This window comes from Nansenia antarctica, assembly GCF_963989245.1.
Source record: "Nansenia antarctica genome assembly, chromosome: 17".
Classification (NCBI taxonomy): Eukaryota; Metazoa; Chordata; class Actinopteri; order Argentiniformes; family Microstomatidae; genus Nansenia; species Nansenia antarctica.
In genome coordinates this window covers 1,405,206-1,421,654 of record NC_137687.1, presented here as the reverse complement: position 1 = coordinate 1,421,654, position 16,449 = coordinate 1,405,206, and the positions used below count along the sequence as shown (strand labels likewise).

Sequence of the window (16,449 nt, the reverse complement as noted above, 5' to 3'; positions counted from 1 at the left end):
GTGACAAGCATACCCATAACTTGCCCATAACCCATAACTTAAAAAAACAACAACCAGGTTTTAGAAGAAGGTGATAGAAGAAGGTTTTTCCTTCTATCAGTGGCCCCGGGCCTGAGCTGGATTACTCTTCCTGCTACGAATGGTGGACTGATGATTCACATGCTTAGTATTCAAATGTATTGATTGTAAGTCGCTTTGGAATAAGGCGTCTGCTAAATGCCAAAAATGTTTAACTTGATGCAGCTCCACTGTTCTTCACACGAGAGATGGTGCAGAAACTGCATTGCATGTGCTGGATTTGCACTAAACCAAATAAGCACATTTCCAGCTACTTTATTTGCTGTAAAAACCTGAATTCATTGCTGCAGACACAGTTATGGATATGAGATGGATTATTAGATTAGATTAGACAGTTATGCATATGAGATGGATTATTAGATTAGATTAGATTAGACAGTTATGCATATGAGATGGATTATTAGATTAGATTAGATTAGACAGTTATGGATATGAGATGGATTATTTTCCATTAAGGGATTCTTTATGGCCACTTGTAGACCAATCTTGTAGAGTGACTTGAGTTGATGTTGATGTTGAGATGGCGTCGTCCCGTCGGCCCCTAAGCCTAACCCATCGACTATCTGGGCTTCGGATTCACACAATCAACCTTGATAGTGGGCTGTAAATTCAGAGATTTAAAACGGACACAATTAAATGACACCAAGCAGATTCGTACACTATTATTGTAGACGTGACCAATTAAATTGTGACAGCAGCTGGTGAAAGCGGGAACAGGTCGGCAAGCGATCAACATGTTCAGACTTTTATTCTGAAAAATGTGAATAGATTTCAACATTGTTGAAAATCAATGACACATGACTCGCTAGTCAAGCCAACACACTGCAATGCAATGGATTCTGTGAGTAATCCCCACTACTCTACACTAACTAGGTAGTAGTGGGAATTGGTCACCGAATCCATTGCATTGCAATATTACATTGGCTTGACTAGCGAGTGTGTAATCATTGACTTTCAACAATGTCATTATTATCACAACCCAGTATACAAATCAAAGAAAATGTCAAAACATGTGTTAACACATATTTTAATTGTGCGTGTGTTAATATTGCATTCATAATCTCAGGGAAATTAAATGCATTCTCACTTCACTCTTTTGGTCCAATGAATTCGTTTAAATCAAAAACATTAGGAATAACGTGATAATAAGGCGACCAATTGCTTCCAAATAGCCATGGTCCAGGCCCACAGTGGGAGACAACCTGGTTTAATTAAGCAATCAGTCCTCTGAGGTGACCTCTACCTCAGGGGACCTCCAGGGCCTCGTTCACACGGCAGGTCTTGAAGATATTGCTCATATCTGTTGCCGGCTTCCGCTGCACAAAAACTTGAAAATGAAACCGGTTGTAAACGTTATTGTGTTATCCATGGTTACTTCCGTAAACAGTGCGCTGCGCGTGACATCCTGACGTCATTGTTATTGTCCTTCTGCACATGCGGGTCTGTTCAGGGCCGTGGAATGTTCACACGGGAGTCAATGTAGGTCAAATATAGGTCACATTTTAAAATTGTCATGTGAACTGCCAAACAAAAAAAAATCGGATCTGTGTAAGAAATCGGAATTGAGCATCAAGACCTGCCGTGTGAACGAAGCCTAAGTAGCTAGTAGCATGTAAGCACTACGCAGCTGTTTGGTCAGTGTTTAAGTCATGTACATCTGGAATATTGGAGTGGCTAAAATCCCTACCAACAGATTAAACACTAGCATATCCCTAATTATCAATGGTATATCCCTTATGTAACTTTTGGGCAATACAGTCCAGTCTATACGTATCAACTCATCTCACATGCATTAACACACATCGGGGAAACCATTCCTTGATAGTTGAGTTAAGTCTGCTCAGTAACATTTCATTAACATTGAAATACATATTGTATAAGTATGTCATCTTGCCCCAGACTTGTGAATTATATGCAATATTAAGAGGCACACTGTCTTAAGTCTGAATTTATATATATATATATAATTTAATTTAACAGCTGAGGCAATATGAACTGTCAGACACCGCAGCCCTCGATGACCATGGTTCTTCAGTCCTGACCAGTGGTAATGTCCTTTTCCTTTATAACATCTAGGTCTCATCCTCCTCTTCGTGCTTTGTGTCGTTGATCATCTTTTTCCCCTCTCCCTCCTTGTCTGCGCCTCTGCTGAACTGCCGGCGGGTGAGTCTGTCTGGGTCGTGACACGCCATGTCACTGAAGTCACGGAAGATGTCTTGGAATGTCTCATCATCACCTAGAAGTAAACATGTAAGAAGCAGTTCAGCTAAATGACAGAATACTCAGACAGAACACTCAGACAGAACACTCAGACAGAACACTCAGACAGAACACTCAGACAGAACACTCAGACAGAACACTCAAACAGAACACTCAGACAGAACACTCAGACAGAACACTCAGACAGAACACTCAGACAGAACACTCAGACAGAACACTCAGACAGACAGAACACTCAGACAGAACACTCAGACAGAACACTCAGACGGAACACTCAGACAGAACACTCAGACAGAACACTCAGACAGACAGAACACTCAGACAGACAGAACACTCAGACAGAACACTCAGACAGAACACTCAGACAGAACACTCAGACAGACAGACAGAACACTCAGACAGAACACTCAGACAGAACACTCAGACAGAACACTCAGACAGACAGAACACTCAGACAGACAGACAGACAGAACACTCAGACAGAACACTCAGACACACACCCAGACAGAATACTCAGACAGACAGAACACTCAGACAGAACACTCAGACAGAACACTCAGACACACACCCAGACAGAATACTCAGACAGACAGAACACTCAGACAGAACACTCAGACAGACAGAACACTCAGACAGACAGACAGACAGAACACTCAGACAGAACACTCAGACACACACCCAGACAGAATACTCAGACAGACAGAACACTCAGACAGAACACTCAGACAGAACACTCAGACACACACTCAGACAGAACACTCAGACAGACAGAACACTCAGACAGACAGAACACTCAGACAGACAGAACACTCAGACAGACAGAACACTCAGACAGACAGAACACTCAGACAGACAGAACACTCAGACAGACAGAACACTCAGACAGACAGAACACTCAGACAGACAGAACACTCAGACAGACAGAATACTCAGACAGAACACTCAGACAGACAGAACACTCAGACAGACAGAACACTCAGACAGACAGAACACTCAGACAGACAGAACACTCAGACAGACAGAATACTCAGACAGACAGAACACTCAGACAGAACACTCAGACAGACAGAACACTCAGACAGACAGAATACTCAGACAGACAGAACACTCAGACAGAACACTCAGACGGAGGGCAGCACCTCAGCTGCAAAGGTAGCTAAAGTGTTGTACAGTTTATATATATAACAACATTTTTTAAATGACCATGAGTTGCAACTCAATTGGTATTGGAATATACAAACAAAGTGAACATAATCTAGTTAAACAGTTAAAAGTCGTACCTATAGATCCAAAGAATCCCTCGGAGTCTCTCATCTCCTCGTTCATGCGAGCCATTCGTAGTCTGTGGGATAGACATCATCTCAATTCTCAAAAGTGGGTACAAAGAAAATGGACATATAGGCCAATTTTTACTGATGCCAATCCCAAAAAACATTTTTCCACTACTAGGAACCTTTCACTTTTTCTGCGTGTCATAAAGGGGGATCGCTTACAGGGTAACAATGTCAGCATGCGCCATCTCTATGGCGATGGCAAGTGGATCCTGTCCCCGCTCGTCAACTGCATACTGATTGGCTCCTTTCTTTAGAAGAAGACATACCTGCCTGTTAGGGACAGGAAGGACAGGTCTTAACCGTTTGCATCTACTCAACTGACTAAAGCCCGGTACACACAGAAAGATAGACCCAGCCTAAAGCCCGGTACACACAGAAAGATTTTCAAAATCGTAACCGATTTTTTTTATCTGAGAGAGACCCCCACACATGAAGATAAAAAATCATGGATTGAACAGTTTTGATCGTATTGTGTGTGGTGTGCTCTGATCGTCGGCCGCAACCATTTTCCGAGCAGATTGCTGAGAGAAATTGACTCTTAACACACCTCACACCACAGGATCATCTTGTAGGATAATCTTTAGAGCCATCCGATAATCGGGCGTTTGCTGTCCTTGGTCGGAAGGGAGGAAATCAGACCTAGGCGAACTAGGTGGTCGCCTAGGGCGCCAAATGCCCCCCCAAAAAATAAAAAAATGTGTCTCTATGAAAATATGTCTCAGCCTACTGTCTTTATTACGCTTCGCACTCGCCTCTTGCGAACCTCCCCAACCCCCCCCCCCCCTCCCGCCCACCTGCCCGCAAACTAACATGCGTGCCCTCTCTCGAACATCCATTGAGAATTACAAGCTAGCAGCTGGTGGTGGCGCCCCTAAAATCATACTCTCGCCTAGGGCACCTAAATGCCTAGGACACCTAAATGCCTAGGACACCTAAATGCCTAGGACACCTAAATGCCTAGGACACCTAAACGCCTAGGACACCTAAACGCCTAGGACACCTAAATGCCTAGGACACCTAAATGCCTAGGACACCTAAATGCCTAGGACACCTAAATGCCTAGGACACCTAAACGCCTAGGACACCTAAATGCCTAGGGCACCTAAATGGACCGGCCCGGCTCACCCAGTGTGGCCCCAGGTGGCAGCGGCGTGCAGGGCCCCTTGGCCTCGCTGGTCACGGTGGTTCATGTTCGCTCCGTTCTGCAGCAGGAACTCGCAGGCCAATAGGGAGCCCTGCAGACAAACATGGGCACCACACACTCACATGTAAACACACCGGTATGCATAACAACAGTTACACAGTGCCCTCCAGAAGTATTTGAAAGAGGAAGCAGCATTTTGTTTTAGCTCTATTATACTCTCATCTGTTTGAATTTTAAATCAAACAGTTAGTATGAGCTTAAAGTAGAGATTCTCAGCTTTTATTCAATGGTTTTATTTTTTTCCCAGATTGATTTCACCATTTCATACTCCCCCCTATTTCAAGTCTACACAAGTAAGTTTCATATTTGGCCGACAATCCTTTGGCTGCAATATCTGCCTGAAGTCTGTGACCCATTGACCCCACCAGATGCATGCTGGGTATATTCTCTAGTGATGCTCTGCCAGGCATCCTGTACTGCAGCCATCTTCAGTTACCTGTTTCTAAAGGTATTTTTGCCTCTTCAGCAAATGAAATATATCCTCAATTAGATTAGATTATGACTTGGCCACTCTAGAACTTTCACTTTCATTGTCTTGCTGTATGATACAAGTGAAGTCCTCACACATATCTGTCCAATCGTGAGTTTAGAATGATAAGGTTCTATCTCCGTTTAGAATGATAAGGTTCTATCTCCGTTTAGAATGATAAGGTTCTATCTCCGTTTAGAATGATAAGGTTCTATCTCCGTTTAGAATGATAAGGTTCTATCTCCGTTTAGAATGATAAGGTTCTATCTCCGTTTAGAATGATAAGGTTCTATCTCCGTTTAGAATGATAAGGTTCTATCTCCGTTTATAATGATAAGGTTCTATCTCCGTTTAGAATGATAAGGTTCTATCTCCGTTTAGAATGATAAGGTTCTATCTCCGTTTAGAATGATAAGGTTCTATCTCCGTTTAGGGCAGTTCAGAGATATTGAGCGTCAAAGTTTTTACATTCCATTATGTTTTGTGAGATGGAACCTTTGTATTTTATTAATTACTAACTCAAAAATGTCAACATTTAAAAAAAGGCATTAATAAACACCTAATGGATCAGATTATGTAAAAAACTAAATTTTGACCAAAATGGAGATAGAACCTTATAATTCTAACGTCACAATCCGTCCCAATACTTATTGAAGGCCCCGTCCACATGACTCACCCCGATAGCTGAGCTGATGAGAGCTACGCGTCCCTGTTCCTCTGGGTGGCTGTGGTTCACCCCCGCCCCCTGGGCCAACGCTGTTGCCATGGAGACCAGGTCTCCGTCACACGCAGCCTGGTATAACCTGTGTGCTGCGTCGTCTTTGCCAGTTTCTAGGGTATATACAGGAATCTTGAGGTTAATTTGAAAGTGACAGTTGGATCTAAGTGACAGTTGGATCTAAGTGACAGTTGGATCTAAGTGACAGTTGACACTAGAACAGCCGTGTCTATGTTACCTACTCAGGGTATATACAGGAATCTTGAGGTTAATTTCAATACCTTTCTAAGACTTTTTAAAGACCTTGTCAATATTTTTCCAGACCTCACCGCCACTTGGAGCTGTAACCGTTTACATCAGTGACACCTTTAACGTAACAGTTTTAGTTTGCAATAGACTAGACCACTATCTTTGGACAGAGTGTAATTCAGAAAAATACCTACAAAAGTCAAGACGTCATAAAATCGTGATAAGACTTTTTAATACTTATTAAGGGTCTTGATTTCCCCCAAATTGATTTATCAACTTTTAATACTTTTCAAGACACCGCGGATACCCTGTTCTTGAAAGAGGAACTTGGGGTAATTCAAGAAGGACTGAGGAGCAAAAGTGTACGAGTCATTGTATACACGGCCGTTACACAATACTGCTTCAGATCTAAACTGATGTGAGTAGCTACGTACTTGTAGAAGCAGAGCTGGCATCCTTAACAAATCTTTTCTCCACATATTTGTCTTTAATCCACATCTCTTTCTCCGGGCTGAAAGAGAGAAGAACCATGTTTGAAACAGGAGACAGTTAAAACTAGAAAGTGACAAATAAATGATTACACTCACTGAACACTTTATTAGGAACACCTAGGTAGGCTTCTCGCCTCTTAGCTAGAAGTTTAAAGAGGATCTTGCAATAAACGGGGAGTTTTTTTTATTTTTTTATTATTATTTTGTCTCCAAGTAAAAATTCTATAATCTCACTTTGAGACTAAAAATAGACAACTTAAAGGCCCTACCCCTCGTTTCCGAGTGCTACTGGCTTTCCGGCTGCCCCCTTGTAACTCTGTAGTGGTTGAAATCTTGGACCTGTTGTCTATTCGGTTCGGTTGTTAAGTCGTGACGTGTTTCCGGGTCCAACGTTGGCTGAGGCGCTCTCTTCGAAATGCCTCAATAATAATAATTATTCATTATATTTGTATAGCGCTTTCCCGAGGCTCAAAGACGCTGACAAATATGGTAAAAAACGGGAAAGTGCTGCTGTGTCCCTTGTTGTATTAATAGATCCCAGTCTAAAAAACGATTGAACTGTCATTCTACCGCTGTAGTACACTGGTACTCTGGTGCAGGGAATTTCTGGTTTGGACCCGGAAATTGCTAAACGTCACGTTTGACGTCAGACTTAACAACCGAATTGGAAAGCAGCCATTGCTGTGGGGATTGCGGGAGGAATACTGAGGTTTAACGGTGTTGTGGAATACTGAGGTTTAACAGTGTTGCCAAGGAAACTGTAGAGACCAGTGCTGCTTACCGTGGGCTATCAGAACCGGGCTTCAGTCTGCCCTCCTCGGGACATCTGGCCTCATATATCCCATTGATGACATCATTACCCAGAATGCATAGCAGCTGCAGAGGAACGAGAGAGATCTGTAAAAAAAAATACCAATACACTTCTAACATTTACCTCAAGGTGCGCTAACTTCTAATCCCATCGAGCACGTTTAGTAGGCGGTTCTGCTACCTTCAGCTGTTCTGGTTCCCAGGAGTCCAGTGTGAGCGATCGCACCTTGGACAGGTGAACCCCGAGACTCCTGTAAACAGCCACGACACACACACACACACACACACACACACACACACACGCACACACACGCACACACACACACGCACACACACGCGCACACACACACACACACACACACACACGCACACACACGCACACACACACACGCACACACACGCGCACACACACACACACACACACACACACACACACACACACACGCACACACACACACACACACACACACACACACGCACACACACACACGCACACACACACACGCACACACACACACACACACACACACACACACACACACACACACACACACACACACACACACAGCAGCGTTACAGAACACAATGACAAACAGCTCCTCTCATTGGTCTATCGGTTAGTAGCACTAAACATCCCAGCCAAGGCATTACCTGTGGATGCCAGAGCACTCGATGCACATGGTGATGGCCAGGTTGACGCTGGCCCAGCGGGGCTCCTCCTCCCCGCAGTCACAGCAGCGGTGGTTCCCCCGGCCCTGGAGGGCCACGCCCAGAGCAGCGGGCCTGGCAGGGGGCTGTCCAGGCTGAGGGTCCGACTGGACTGGCAGAGGTCTCTCCTTGGGCTGGAGAAGGGAGTAAGTAAGTAAAGTTTATTTCTATAGCACCGACCTATCACAGACCAGCGGTCACAAAGTGTTATAAAAACATAATTAAAGAGAAAAAAGTCATAGCAGGATAAAAGAAATAGCGTGACGTTAGAATTATAAGGTTCTATCTCCATTTTTGTCAAAATGTAGTTTTTTACATAATCTGATCCATTAGGTGTTTATTAATGCCTGTGTGGTGTTCTTTTTTAAAATGTTGACATTTTTGAGTTAGTAATTCATAAAATACAAAGGTTCCATCTCACAAAACATAATGGAATGTAAAAACTTTGACGCTCGATATCTCTGAACTGCCCTAAACGGAGATAGAACCTTATCATTCTAAACGGAGATAGAACCTTCTCATTCTAAACGGAGATAGAACCTTCTCATTCTAAACGGAGATAGAACCTTATCATTCTAAACGGAGATAGAACCTTATCATTCTAAGCTCACGATAGGTAGACAAGTGAAAATAAAAAACAAGAAACAAATATAACAAGTGAACAACAAATAATAACAAGACACAAAAAGACAGACAGGCTTTTGAGGTTAGCCCAAAGCCTGTCTGTACAGGACAGGATAGATAGACAGACATATTTATAACGTCTTTAATTAATGTGGGTTATTTTCCAAGTCAGTCTGCTCATTTGTTTCTATATGACAGTTCGTGAGCTTAGAATGATAAGGTTCTATCTCTGTTTCGAATGATAAGGTTCTATCTCTGTTTCGAATGATAAGGTTCTATCTCCGTTTAGGGCAGTTCAGAGATATTGAGTGTCAAAGTTTTTACATTCCATTATGTTTTGTGAGATGGAACCTTTGTATTTTATGAATTACTAACTCAAAAATGTCAACATTTTAAAAATAACACCACACAGGCATTAATAAACACCCAATGGATCAGATTATGTAAAAAAACTAAATTTTGACAAAAATTGAGATAGAACCTTATAATTCTTATTATAACGTCACCAAGTTGTTGCTACCTGAGGCTGGTGGGCCTCCAGTCTCTGGCAGTAAGCCGTGTCGATGCTGCCCTGCACAGCGCTGAGCCAGGCCTGCTTCAGCTCCTCCGAGTCTGTCTGCAAGGCACAACATCTGCACAGAGGGGGACAAGGCAAAGCAACGGATCGCTCTCAGAAACATCCAGCAACGGGAGCTCTACGTTTGTTTATCAGTTTATCACACCAAAATATTCCCACTAGATAGGCCTATTTAAAGGTGCAATATGTAGCTTTTTCTCCTTGACAATGTCACCAAATAACTATCTGTCTTTCTTCTGTCTGCCACTTGTGGGCGTGTGATGGGCGTGTGACCTGCGGGTGTCTGGCTCTTTTGATTGATTGATTGATTGATTGATTATACTTTAATGTCCCCGAGGGGAAACTTGTCTTGGGCATGGTACTTTCATGCTTCAAGTGCAACAGAGACGATACATACAACATACAGTAGGCAAAGTAAACAACAGGACAGCAGCAAACATTGAGTGACATGGCTTTCTTTGGCTATCTGCTGCCTGGGAGCCACAAGCTTTTCTCAATGCTGGAAGCCCAACCTAAGCAAAGGAAGCCTCCATGTGCAAATAATGTATTAGGACGATTTCTCCTAGTAAACATCCTGTCTGTCATTACAGCCATGTCTTTATGTTGTCTGGGGGATAAGCTTGTGTTGAAACTGGGTGTAGCAAATGTGAGCGTCTCTGCTGGCTGGCTCGTTTCCGTGTTCATGTTTCTGCAAACATGTCCAATCCGTTCGCTAGCTTCAAGCTCATGTAACTAAGACATTCACTTGATAAAAGAAAAACGTGAAAATGATTGACAGATTCAACGTTTCAGTAAGAACTAGTTTGCATTCAGCCAGGGAAGAGTCAAACTCTGCATATGGCGCCTTTAAACTAAAACTGTGATGTTTTTGAGCCATTTCATTTTTTTAAAGTTCAATTGCTGTCATCTCCATGCACTACATCAATGACTGAAATTAACACTAGAACAGCCGTGCCTTTTTACCTACTAAAACAGCCTCTTTAAAATGCTAACCTGCTATTTATTTATTTATTTACACACAACGACCACTAGTTGGCCGCTTGTAAATTAGCCTGCCTCCTACACAGAAAAACTGCTCATCCTGAAATAAGTGATTTTGAAAATGTAAGGATACTGGGTGGTAGAACGCACATATCTAGGAAAAGTCATGAAAGGAGGGTCCTGAAATTTGATCGAGTGCAAAGATATAACAGTTTTTTTTACTCGCTCATGGCTGATTAAGTGTTAAGCATCACAGACAGACATTTAAACAGCTTACTTTTGAACAGACACCAACTCAAAGCAGAAGCGCCGGTCGACGCTGTCCAGAGACTTCACGGCGCAGAGACTGAGATCGTGAAACAGGATCAGCGGCCCCTCCTACAGAAAATACGCAGAGCTGAACTGTCAATCACTCTTTCAGGGGGGTAGTGGTGGATAGTGAGTTGGACTTGGGATCGGAAGGTTGTGAGTTCAAATCCCGCCTGAAACCACACCACTACGAGTGTGCCCTTGGGTAAGGCACTTAGCCCTCAGTTACTCCAGGGGGAATGTCCCTGTAATTCGTAATTGTAAGTCGCTTTGGATAAAAGCGTCTGCTAAATGGCAAAATTAATTAAAATTAATTAATTAATTTCAAGGTCACATAAAAATAATTCTACACAACTATAACACATGTTTACATGTTTTAAAGTCCTGCCGAAGCACCTACCTTATGTGACTTTCTGTAAACAAGCTGGTTATCTTTAATGGAGAACCAGCATCTGAAGTAAGAAAGTGTATTAAATACTAGGAAGTGGGTTACTGCTGCCACTGATTAACAAAACAACAACAACAACAACAATTATATCTTGACTGGTATCTCTCTTACCGCTTCCATGTCTTATTCTTTCTTCGGGATCTTTTAAAGAGGTAGCCCTGTATGGTCTCACCTCCGCCACCAGGACAATAACTAACTATGGGCTCCCCCGATGCGTCCTATATAGGCAAGAGAGCAAATCGATGCAGCACACTTTAGTTACAGCGCTGTTGAATCAACTATTCAGTATCTAGGTAAGTGGGGATAAAACACTTGGCCAACAATACGTGAGCTTAGAATGATAAGGTTCTATCTCCGTTTAGAATGATAAGGTTCTATCTCCGTTTAGAATGATAAGGTTCTATCTCCGTTTAGGGCAGTTCAGAGATATCGAGCGTCAAAGTTTTTACATTCCATTATGTTTTGTGAGATGGAACCTTTGTATTTGATTAATTACTAACTCAAAAATGTCAACATTTAAAAAAAATAACACCACACAGGCATTAATAAACACCTAATGGATCAGATTATGTAAAAAACTAAATTTTGACAAAAATTGAGATAGAACCTTAGAATTCTAACATCACGACTTGGCCAACAATACTCACTCTCTGTTGGACCAGAAGGTGGGTATTTTCCAAGTCCTTCCTTTTAGTTGAACATTCAGTGGAGAGTTGAGCAAGCTGTCAACAACAACATAGGAGAAATATCTGTAAACCAACCAGTAGCATATTAACAACCATATTGGGATTACAAAAACGCTAACTGTGATGTACATAACATGGTTATGGTTAATATAGATGTTGTATTAAAGTATCCTCAACCCAACTGATAATCACAAGCATACTGCTGTCATATCACCTGCGTGGCCATGGTCTTCATAGCAGGTTCCAGGTCCTTAAGCAGGTCAAAGCCTTGGTGAAAGAAGGTGTACTGGGCATGGAAATATGAAAACACCTGAAAAAGAAAAGAAAAATGTTATATCTTTGCACTCGATTAAATTTCAGGACCCTCCTTTCATGACTTTTCCTAAAAAGTCCCAGGACCCACCCAGTATCCTTACTTTAAACATTATCCTTTGCATTTTTACACAAATCACATCAGAATAAGCTAGTATGAAGCTATTTTGCTGCTAATTTACAAGCGGCCAACTAGTGGTCGTTGCGTGTAAATAGCAGCTTGAGCATTGTAAAGAGCAAAGTAAACAGCAAAGACCTAGGTTCTAGGCCCTGGACAATCTAGACAATTTGATGGCAGCTACTAGATTGTAATCAAGTGTAATACTGAAACACAACTGTGTACATTTCAAACCTGCAAACTGCGACACTTTAAATGAATGTGCAATAACACTATGTGCAATATGACAACCCTCGGGTACATAAGGTTCAGAGATAGGAAATGTTAGAATAGGTATAGCATAGCATAGAGTACAGCACAGTGTTTTATTTGTATAGTATAGTATAGTGGATAGTGTACATAGCCTTTATTTATGTAAACCAGCTCTTTTCCCTTCTTATTTTTAGTATTTTTCCTAGCACCAGGGGAGCCCCCCCTCCCAAATTTCGTTGTATGGTACCTGTACTATATCAATGACAATAAAGACCATTCATTCATTCAAAGAGGCGGCTCTTTTAGTAGGTAAAAAAGGCACGTCTGTTCTAGTGTTAACCTTGTTGGGATAGTAATTATCTGTCAATTATTCACAACAGCTATGAAATGGAGACTCACAGAATTCAAGATGTCCATCTTCTGTTGAGTTTTGAAATTGTTCAGCTGCAAATAGAGCCAGATAATGTTCACAGTGTCAGATTAACAAACAAAAATGTTAGAACAAAATAACTTACTAATTGAATTTCTCTACATATCCACCCTTGGTCTCTTGGGCGTTTCTAAACAACCAGTCCCTCAACCTGCTCGCTCAAACCTTAAACAAATAGCCCCTCCCATAGTTCTAGGATGTCTTTGCGATCCCTTTGTCATCAAAATTGATTCAGTAATTGAAGGCAAAGGGCAATGCTACAGTAATGCTATAGCATTTGGAAATGCCTACTTCAGTTCAGTAGTAACCATCTGTTCTCTGAGGAATAACACATTCAATAACTACTGAATGTTTACACAGTAAGTCAGTGATGTAAATCCCCCAGCACTTCTCACTGTAGAAACTTTCCTACTCCAATCAATAAAGTGAAATCAAGTTATTGACGATGACACAAAAGAGGCAAAAGGCCCTAGTATTGGTTATGTATATGTTACGGTACATGTGGGAACACGGTACATGTGTGAAAACTAGGGTTAGGTGCTAGTGTGCTACGGTTAAGGTTAGGGTTAGGGTTAGGGATAGGATTAGGGTTAGGGTTAGACATGCCAGCATGTACCAAATGGACGTAGCATCCTAACCCTAACCCTAGTATTCCCACATGTACCGTAACATATCTAGTTATTCATAGGCCCTAGTATTGGTTATGTATATAGTTATTCATATATAAGGTTATGTATATAGTTATTCAGAGGACCTACCTAGTATTGGTTATGTATATAGTTAGGGTCAGGGACCTACCTGTAAGCAGTAGTCCAAGGCAAAGTGCTGGTGGCATTTGCGTGTGGCTAACAGCAGGTGGCTCGCCCGCTCTGCCTCCGTGGCTTTATGGCGGGAGATCTGAGCATTCTTCACTGCCGCCATTTCCAAATCTTCTCCAATTCTCACAAACTCCTTCCTGGTCTCTCCTAGCTGGGGCAGGAACCTAAGGCACATAGTAGGCAGAGAGGCATTTTAGTTTCTCACGGTGTGCAACTTCCATTGGGTCAATTCCGTTACAATAAAAAATAAAAACTGTTAAACCAAGTAAAGAAAGAAGGAAAATGTATTCTCAACAGTCCCAAGACAACATGATGGAAAATAAAATATGCCTGCCCTATACACTGTCTGTGAGGGAGTGAAATACAGGTGCAACTCAAAAACTTAGAATATCGTGCAAAAGTCCATTCATTTCAGTAATTCAACTTAAAGGGTTAAACTTAAATATTATATAGACTCATTGCATTGTACATATGCATGATTACCGGTATACTTTTCAGAGGGCTGACATTTCTGTATTTAAAATCCTTTTCTTATTGATTTCATGTAATATTAAACATTTCTGAGATATTTAATTTGGGGTTTTCATAAGCTGTAAGCCATAATCATCAAATGTATAACAAATAAAGGCTTTAAATATCTCGCTTTGCATGTAATGAGTCTATATAATAATCTAAGTTTAACCCTTTAAGTTGAATTACTGAAATAAATGAACTTTTGCACGATATTCTAATTTTTTGAGTTGCACCTGTACAGGATGGAATGTATTTACAAAGAAATCAATCATCAGTAGATGTCCATCAACGTACTGTGTCAGGAGGTTTGTCAGCTGCTGGGTGATGGCTTTCTGTGTCTGGTCAAACAGCATCTGTCAGGAAGGAGGAACAATTTGGAAGAGGAAAACCTTGTTAAATCAACACAGAAAATGATATGCAGTACGTCTAATAATTAACAGAGTATACTGTACATGACGAGTGAACATTTGTCAGCTATATATTCTGAAGATGGTGACATACTGTTGGCAGAATGAGTCTTTAATGGAGTCCACTCAACCAGCTCTCAACCACTATTCCCAAACTGTATACCTAAAAGTAACTCTAAATCAAGACCAAAATAGCTCATTCACACTTGCAAAAACATGTTGATGGGGCAAGCAAGTGTATCCAACCATCTAGTGGAAACCCTTATAGAGGTAGAGGAAAGAGTGAGATATCAAATCAATTGTTTCAGTTGGAACTCACGGTATGAAAGTTAACCATCTCCTGCAGCCCTTGAGTGAAATGACCGATGCAGTTCTAAGATAAAAGAGAAGTTAATTCAATGAACATGATACATTTACTAACAATGCATTCAACTTTCAACACTTTCTCCCAACTTGTAAAGTTTGAACAATCAGCCTCTCCCCTCGTTCCCCCATCGTATCCCTGTCCATACCATGATGACACTGTCTCTCTTGTGGTACGTGGAGAACTCAGCCAATCCAGCGAGGAACAACTGGTTTGCAGTGTTGTATGCTTGCCCTGATTCAACCATTTTTCCACAAAGCATCGTCACCTGAATGGGGGGGTGGGGGGGTGGGGGGGGATAGATGTAGACTCAGAGATATAAGACTTACTACTAGTGACTTGAGTTAATTAGCAAAACTCTGTTATTTTCGGTGCACAAACAACTTTGCACCTTTTCCACTCGGCCCTGCAGATCTGCCACATCAGTCTCACACTGGTCCAGGGTCAGCCTAGAACAACAGAGACACATTAACCCCCCTCCCAAAAGACACACAACACAATTCGTGACGTTAGAATTATAAGGTTCTATAAGTTTTTTTACGTAATCTGATCCATTAGGTGTTTATTAATGCCTGTGTGGTGTTATTTTTTAAAATGTTGACATTTTTGAGTTAGTAATTCATAAAATACAAAGGTTCCATCTCACAAAACATAATGGAATGTAAAAACGTTGACGCTCAATATCTCTGAACTGCCCTAAACGGAGATAGAACCTTCTCATTCTAAACGGAGATAGAACCTTATCATTCTAAACGGAGATAGAACCTTATCATTCTAAACGGAGATAGAACTTATTATTCTAAACGGAGATAAAACCTTATCATTCTAAACGGAGATAGAACCTTATCATTCTAAACGGAGATAGAACCTTATCATTCTAAACGGAGATAGAACCTTATCATTCTAAACGGAGATAGAACCTTATCATTTTGATTGATTGATTGAAAACTTTATTAGAAGATTTGCAGAAGTAGGTACATGAAAGTACATATTACATACAAGGTCAACTAACAGGATAAAAACCCAAGAAAGCCACTGGCTTATTTCAATTGGGGTCCTTGATTCTCAATTCATCGTTACATGTAAGACAGACAAACAAACAAACAAAAAACAAAAATCTAATTCTAAACGGAGATAGAACCTTATCATTCTAAACGGAGATAGAACCTTATCATTCTAAGATGCATGCATCATATATAAAATTGTGTTGAAGGTGATATTTACCAACCTAAATGCAGGCGAGTCTTTAATGCATTCTTCAAAGTCCAATAATGAATCCATGTCAGCGGTGTAGATTCTTAGATTCTCTCCAGCAGGACAGATGATGTT

General features: G+C 41.3%; 1 protein-coding gene across 1 annotated transcript; it reads right to left on the bottom strand.

The window, feature by feature from the left end:
• Nucleotides 1-1,149: 1,149 nt before the first annotated feature.
• Nucleotides 1,150-16,401, bottom strand: LOC308172631 (arf-GAP with coiled-coil, ANK repeat and PH domain-containing protein 2; the record flags this gene model as incomplete). The annotated part of the gene is made up of 22 exons (XM_080547554.1): nucleotides 1,150-2,314; nucleotides 3,579-3,640; nucleotides 3,792-3,902; nucleotides 4,758-4,867; nucleotides 5,982-6,136; nucleotides 6,707-6,783; nucleotides 7,545-7,639; nucleotides 7,755-7,824; nucleotides 8,225-8,415; nucleotides 9,426-9,537; nucleotides 10,741-10,841; nucleotides 11,173-11,224; nucleotides 11,332-11,438; nucleotides 11,868-11,942; nucleotides 12,121-12,216; nucleotides 12,988-13,032; nucleotides 13,817-14,000; nucleotides 14,644-14,702; nucleotides 15,076-15,129; nucleotides 15,269-15,388; nucleotides 15,512-15,569; nucleotides 16,349-16,401. The coding sequence occupies 22 exons, from the start codon at nucleotides 16,399-16,401 to the stop codon at nucleotides 2,151-2,153; spliced, it is 2,151 nt and encodes a 716-aa protein (XP_080403680.1). The 3' UTR covers nucleotides 1,150-2,150.
• Nucleotides 16,402-16,449: the final 48 nt, after the last annotated feature.